The sequence below is a fragment of the Muscardinus avellanarius genome, assembly GCF_963383645.1.
Source record: "Muscardinus avellanarius genome assembly, chromosome: 10".
Classification (NCBI taxonomy): domain Eukaryota; kingdom Metazoa; phylum Chordata; class Mammalia; order Rodentia; family Gliridae; genus Muscardinus; species Muscardinus avellanarius.
The window spans coordinates 79,543,397-79,550,915 of NC_137796.1; the positions used below are offsets into that span (position 1 = coordinate 79,543,397).

The window sequence follows — 7,519 nt, forward strand, 5'->3', positions numbered from 1 at the left end:
GGTCAGAAGAATGAACTAAGCCTGTGCGGCAGCTGTTGATGAGATGGAGGGAATAAACGGCCAAAAGTCCACCCCCTCCCCCAGCCTGTCTGCTGCCTGGACTCCCCGCCCCATGAGGGTGGGGGGAGACTTATCCACGGAGGGGCCCCCATGGGAGGCATCAGCAGCCAAGGGGAAGTGGCTGTCTCTGACTCAGCTTTCATCAGGGGCCAGAGAACAGAACAAGAGGGACAAGGAGAGAAAAGGTGGCTGGGACACACGAGTGACGGAGACAAAATGAAGCCCAACAGACCCCCACAGCCTTCTGCGAGGACGGAGGAGACAGGACCGCCTCCTCTGCTCAGTGAGAACCACCCAGGGCACTCGAAGACCTGGCGGCTGGGACACTCGATCTCCAAAGGTGAGGGTGTGTAAGGGAAAGGCAGCGGGGAGAGACCAATGGCTCTGGAGTCCAGCCGACCTGGATTCAAACCCTATTCCATCGTTTTCCAAAGCAGTTCGGGCTGGACCTTTTAGCTTCACTGCGCTCTCCTGCTTGTCAACTAGTGGTTCTGCCTCTGGCTTCCCAGGTTGTAAGAGATGGGACCGCGGATCACAGCTTCCTCCCCACACAGATCGCTCCATCCGTGGGGACCATCCCAGATCTGGGTGTTGCAGGACTGAGCCTGCACCAGAGCCGCAAACTTCCTGAACTTGAATTTACCCCTCCTTGAGCTGACCTTTGACTCTCGGCATCAAGCTTGATCCTGATGCCAAGAGGCCCCCAGGGGTAAATCACAGGCCTGGGACATGATCCTGCGTCTAATCTCTCCAAGCAGTTCAGTTACCAGGAAATGTCACCACTCCATTAATTGATTATGATGGATTAGAAACTTCTGGTCCCTGCCCCAAGCCTGGCTGAGCACCTGTCCCAGTATAGCCACTCTCATTTTCTGCCCCAAGGCCAGAGCAGCTCCCAGTATCTCTAAGTGGCACTGGGGCTGTGCCGTCAGGTGATATCACTGCACTGAAGGTGTGACTTCCCCTCCCCCATCAGGCACTTCCATGCCCCCCTCAGGCCCTCTTCTCCATGCCCAGCTGCCTGGCAGGGCTGTGGAACGAGAGGTATGCAGTGAAGCAAAACAGCCAGGCCCACGCACAGCCTGGCACGAGAGGGTGTGGGCAAGCGGGGTGGGTGGAGCCTGGTCTCCCATCCCCTAAGCTGGAACTGGGACTTGCTGCACCCTTTACCCCCCTCGGCCCCCTGCCTCCTCCGTGCCAAATGGGCTTCTTCCTTCCCCTGCAAGGGCCCCCCTTCCTCTACGAAGGATGGGGCAGGAGGAAGGGGAGGGCGCAGGAGGACAAAGGGAGGGAAGGGCGGAGGTTTGGGAAAGAGCCCGGCGGGGGGCCCTAGTGTGGAAAACTCCATGTGCCAAGAGGCAGCTGAGTGGGTCAGAGGACACTGGAGTCGTAAATCCCAGGTTGTCCCCTTAGCTGCCTCCCCTCCTCCAGTCACTGCTCTCTCCCAGGATTCTGGGGCCATGGAAAAGCCATGTCCCGTGCTGTCTCAAGGACGTGGCTTCAGGGAAGGGGAGGGAGGAAGGAAGGGTGTGGGCTGGGCTGCTCCGTGGACAAATGGGACCCTCCACATCAGCTTGAAGGGCAGGAAAGGACCACAGGTGACCCCCCCATTGTACAGTGAGCCTACCCCACTCGCAACACAGACATGGAGGTTCCTAAGCCACGGCTGAATTTTATTTACACTTATCCCAAAGCACAAGACTGGGGGCTAAAGAACATGTCTCAGGGGAACAGAGGTTGAAAGCCATAGAAGACAACAATAAGGGTTCAGGGAAGAAAAGGGAAGGGCCTGCAAGGATGGATGGCCCTCTCTGAGCGTCCCCACAGGAGCTCCCAGGTGCCCCAGGCAGAGAGGCAGGGGCAGTCTCCTTCAGGATTTGGACTTGGACACAGCAAGTCCAATGAGTCCAGCCAGTCCTGCCACGCCCAGGGCCATGCCTCCAACGATGGCCATGCCCACCAGTCCATCTGGGGAACAGAAAAGAAAAGCTGTAAGGAGCATGGTCCAGCCTGGACGGGGAACCTGACCACAGCCAACCCCAGATCTGCCACTCCAAAGGAGGTGCACCTCTATCTGGAGTCTCAAGGTGTGGAATTCTAAGACAGAGGCTTCTAGAAGATGGGGTTTGCGTGACTGATTGGAAGGGGAAAGCATTCCAAAGGGCCCAGGCATGGGGGAAGGAAGAGAACAAAGGACTGAGGTTTCACCTTTCTTCATGGCCTTGTCAATGAGCCGCTCCAGTTCCTTGGCCTGGTTGTTCTGGGGCTCCGTCTGCAGCAGCCCTCGCACGTACTTTAGAGCCTTTTCATACTCCTGCACTCGGGGAAAATATACCCACACCTTGGGACCCCAGCACCCCTCCTGCCAACCCAGGGACCTTCCTTCACTAGCCCGGGGCTCCTTCCTCAGTATACCACCTCCCGCACCCTCACTCCAGCCCCACCCAATGGAGTAGAGTCCACAAACAGCCCAACTGTGTGGGTCTGATAAGCCAGGGAAGATAACAGCCCAAGCCTTGGGGCTATGCGCCAATCTTGACGTCACCTTGGCCCCACACCCGCAGCACCCTGATCCTCTCTCACCTTCCTCCAGTCCAGTCCTGATACCAGCCTGCACCTGTGACCCGGCACCACCCCTTCCTGCCTACTGCCCTTCTTCAGTCCTCCTGTTATCCAGGAAGGAGAGAAGGTGGCCCACTCAAGTGGGTGGAGTAGCCTTTGCTGCCTACCTTTAGCCGGTAGTTCCCCACTGCCAGGTAGAAGACATAATCCCGTTGCTCGTCTTTGCTTCCTTTGGGCAGTAGTTCTGGGGAGGGAAGAAGGAAGAGGGTGAATATTGCTTCTCTCTCTTCCTAGTACTATGCCCCCCAGACACTGCCACTTGCTCGACCCTCTACAACCCTAGACTGGGAGGCTGCTCTCCCGGGCCTCCACGTCAGTTCCTGTCACTCTCAGCTTCCTCATCAGAACTCTAGGGAAGGAGGAACGGAGGCCACAACATCCAGAGATAGGTATCCCAGAGTCAATACAATATTCAACTCTGGCGCATCCCTGTGAACTGACAAGAAATCAAGGGACAAGAAAAGCTGAAAGGCAGCGCTACATATGTCTAGCATCATCTGTGTATTTTATTGCAGTTAGGCGCATCCCTGTGAACTGACAGGAAATCAAGGGACAAGAAAAGCTGAAAGGCAGCACTACATATGTCTAGCATCATCTGTGTATTTTACTGCAGTTATCTGGTGTCCACTTATTGCTATAAGTTTGCACTCTCTATTTTTTTGCGGTACTGGGGATGGATCCCAGGGACATGATTTCCGAGCTACACCCCCAGCCCTATATTTTATTCTTTATTTTGAAACAGGGTCTCACTGAGTTGCAAAGGGCCTCACTAAGTAGCTGAGGCTGGCTGTGAACCGTGATCCTTCTCTCAGCCTCCTGAATGCTGGGATTATAAGCGTGTGCCACCATGCCAGCTCTTTCTTTCTTGTTTTTGGTACTAGGGATTCTACCTCTGAGCTAGACCCCCAGCCCAATTCATTTTATTTTTTTGTGGTACTGAGAATTGAACTCAGAGGCATCCTACTTCTGACCTGTATCTCCAGCTTGGTTTCCTTTTTTTTTTGTTTTGAAACAGGGTCTCACTAAATTGATAAGGCTGGTTTCAAACCTATGATACTCCCGTCTCAGCTTCTTAATTACAAGCATCCGCCACCAAGCCTTATTTTTATTTTGAAATAGGGCCTCACTAAATTGCTGAGACTGGCCTCGGACCTGTGATCTTTCTGTCTCAGCCTCCCAAGTCCTGAGATTACAGCTGTGCCACCACACCCAGCACACTCCCTCCTCTTAGCTCATCTTCCCTGAGTGACCCTAAATGACCCTTATTTCAGTGACTCTCCAGAGGCCCAGGAGCTCTCTGTGCTCAAAGCATCAGGATCTGTCACTAAGTAGTTGTGCAGGTGTGTAAACCTTCTCAAGTGTCTACTATCTCAACTACACTGGTAATGCCCAAAGAACACTTACACCACTGCACTATTGTGGAGTAAGCCTAAAATATCTGGACTGACAAAGAGTAGCATCTGCATTAAGAAATACTCTTATTTGTATAGACCTATAACAGGTATTGTTAGTACAGTTGTCCCTCTATATCCTTAGGGGTCTGTTCCAGGATACCTCACACTTGGGTTCCAAAATCCACAGATGCACAAGTATTTATAGTATTTGCATAGAACTTACACGTTCCCTCCCATAAACCTTAAATTATTCCCAGCTTACTTGTAAAAAGGTCTGTACGTGTTCAGGAGAAAACTTTTTTTTCCCTTAAAAAATTTTTTTTTGTGTGTGTGTGTGGCACTGGGGGTGGAACTCAGGGGCTTTTCTACCTCCGGGCTATACTCCCAGACCTATTTTATACTTTATTTGGAAACAGGGTCTCACTAAGTTGCTGAGAGCCTCACTAAGTAGCTGAGGCTGGCTTCAAATCTGTGTGATCCTCCTGTCTCAGCCTCCCAAGCGCTGGGATTACAAGCCTGCACCACCATGCCCGACTTTCCTCAAATATTTTCAAACTGAATGAATCCCCAGATGTGGGACCCGCAGATACAGATGGCCAGTGTAGTGCTTTGTTGCAGTGAATTTACTGGAAATTACTGAGGTACTGTGAAGTGATTATTCCATGTTGAAAGGAATGCCAGCACTTGAGACAAAGGGAGAAAAATGAGGCCAGCCGCAGTAGAGGACAGATCCAGTGGCAGCTGGGAAGGATGCTGGGTGGCCCCATGCCTCACCCTCTAGCAGTGTGATGCCCGTCCGGATGTCATCGTTGTACTTGCTCCGCACCAGGCACCAGGCGTATTCAAACTGCGTGCTCTTGGACACTGAGCCTGCTGCCTTCTCAGACTGAAATTTCTTTTCAAACTTCTGCCATAGGAGAGGAATCATTCAGAAATGAAGGATATTAACCATTCTCTATCCGGACCTGGTGCCCACGTACCAGCTACACTCCATCCTCCCGTCTTTGCCATTTATTTATTTATTTATTTATTTATTTATTTAGTGATACTGGGGATGGACTCCAGAAGCATTCTACCTCCGAGCTACACACCCAGTCCTATTTTTAGTCTTTATTTTGTAACAGGGTCTCACTGAGTTGCAAAGGGCCTCACTAAGTAGGAGCTGAGGCTGTCCGCAAACCTGGATCCTCCTGCCTCAGCCTCCCATATGCTGGGATTATAAGCATGCGCCACCACGCCCGAAGGCTTGTAATCCCAGCGCTTCGGAGGCTGAGACAGGAGGATCACACAGGTTCGAAGCCCCCGGTATCTGCTATGTCTATCTGTGACCCACACAGTCTGCTTTCTGTGCTGGTCGACTAGCTCTTTAGAAGGAACTCTCTTCGTCCTCCCCCTAGTGGTACCTAGCGGAGATGCCACCTGGTGGCAGCTCCAGGCACCGTTCTCGGAGCAGCTGACACTGACTGGCTGAACAGTAAACACACTGTCCAAACAGCTCAATAACAGCCCACGCGGTGCTCGCCTGAGGTTGCTGGCCCCATACTGACCCATCCTATGGGGCTGGACTTTACTTTTTGCAAAACGGGAATAAAAATATCGCCTACGTCCTAGAACTACAAAGACTGAGATGTGGCATACATTGTGCTGGACTCAATACTATGTGTAAGTTTATGATAGTAGCTATATTCCCCCAACACTGAAAGAGCGCCTTGTTCTTCCAACTGTTCACGAACCCCAAACCTGTCATCCTTTCCATCATCAGACTCCAGGCCTCCGGGCTGCGGTAGATTCCAAAACCCACCACTCCCACCAGCCTCCGGGGTAAAGCACGCGCCAGGCGGCAGGCGGGCGCCGCGGAGGCTGCCGGGAGCCGTAGTCCGGCCTCCTTCCACGAGCCCGAGCCGGGGAGAGGGTCTGGTCCCTGCCCGACTCTCCTGCTCAGGACCTGCCCTTCGCCTCTTCCCTTCGCCTCCCTCAGGGCCAGGCCTCACCTTCAGATCATCCACCGATACCAGCTCGTTCAGTACGGCCTCCATGGCCACCACCCGCAATCCTCGCACCACTGACTTAGAGTGCCACGGGATCCATGGTCTGATGGCCGGGGCGGAGAGGCACTTCCGGCGCCCGGCGGAAGCGGCCCCGGCGGGCCAGGCCCTGCCCCTCCCGGGCCGCCGCGCGGCAGCAGTGCGCATGCTCCGAGCCCCCCCCACCCCCGCGCAGTGAAAACCTGAGGAGGAGGGTTGGAGACTTGGGGGGGCGGGCGCGCAATTTTAGGGCTCAGTCTTAACGTCCCCCAGAAGTCCAAGGCTCTGGAAGCTACGTGACTTCACTACCCGCCCCCTCAAAAAAAAAAAATCACAACTAGTACCAGGGTTGAGAACTAGATCTGTGAGTCATACATCCAGAGACTGGGTACACAATCACAGGGGACACCAACAAGGGGCACTTAAAAAAATATTATTCACAGGATCTAGTCTTTCAAATATTATTTAGCTAAACCGTGTTCTGGGTGTACCTAAGGGGAAAGGCTTGCTACATGTGATCACAGCAAGGAGGAACTTAGCAGTGAGGGTAGGAGAGATGTTGCTGATGATAGGTTCTTTTCACCTAGACCCACAACTCTGCACAATGAAATGGAAGGTAAATTCCATGACAGCAGACTTTCTTGTGTATCCAGCAACGAGCACTTTCACATAGTGAATGCTCAATAAATATTTGTTGAATAAACACTAAATAATGTGTAAAGAGAGCTGGGCATTGTGGTGCATGCCTATAATCGCAGTACTTGGGAGGCTGAGACAAAATGGCAGGTTCAAAGCCAGCCTCCGCAATTTGGCGAAGCTCTCGGCAACTTAGACCCTGTTTCCAAATAAAAAATAAAATGGAGCTAGGCATGGTGGCACACACTTATAATCCCGGTACTTGGGAGGTCGAGACAGGAGGCTCTCACAGGTTCGAAGCCAGCCTCAGCTACTTAGTGAGGCTCTCAGCAACTTAGTGAGACCCTGTTTCCAATAAAATATAAAATAGGCCTGGGAGTGCAGCCTAGAAGTAGAAGTCCCTGAGTTCCATCCCCAGTACCATAAATAAATAAATAAATAAATAAATAGGCAGGCCTGGGGCTGTAGTTCAGAGGTAGAATGCCTCTGAATCCAATCTCCAGGAAAAGACAGACAGACAGACAGACAGACAGACACACACACACACACACACACACACACACACACACTGTGTGTGTGTGGGGGGGGGGGGAGTGCTGGGATATATCTCAGAGTAGAATCCCTCTAGGTTCAATCCCCAGTGCCAATCATCAGCATCATCAGCATCATAGTAAAGAGGTAGCACAAACTCAGATTATTATCCAAATACTTTTCATGTTTGCAAAACCCATTTAATATATATACTTATATGTGTGTACATATATTCTTCCCTAGTTGGCTAGA

At 52.1% G+C, this 7,519-nt stretch overlaps 1 protein-coding gene across 1 annotated transcript; it reads right to left on the reverse strand.

Moving 5' to 3' along the window:
• Positions 1-1,930: 1,930 nt before the first annotated feature.
• On the reverse strand, positions 1,931-6,169 carry FIS1 (fission, mitochondrial 1; the record flags this gene model as incomplete). The annotated part of the gene is made up of 5 exons (XM_080702107.1): positions 6,068-6,169; positions 4,851-4,983; positions 2,790-2,866; positions 2,269-2,374; positions 1,931-2,028 (listed from the first exon to the last, which is right to left on the reverse strand). The coding sequence occupies exons 1-5, from the start codon at positions 6,110-6,112 to the stop codon at positions 1,931-1,933; spliced, it is 459 nt and encodes a 152-aa protein (XP_080558233.1). The 5' UTR covers positions 6,113-6,169.
• Between the last annotated feature and the right edge of the window lie 1,350 nt (positions 6,170-7,519).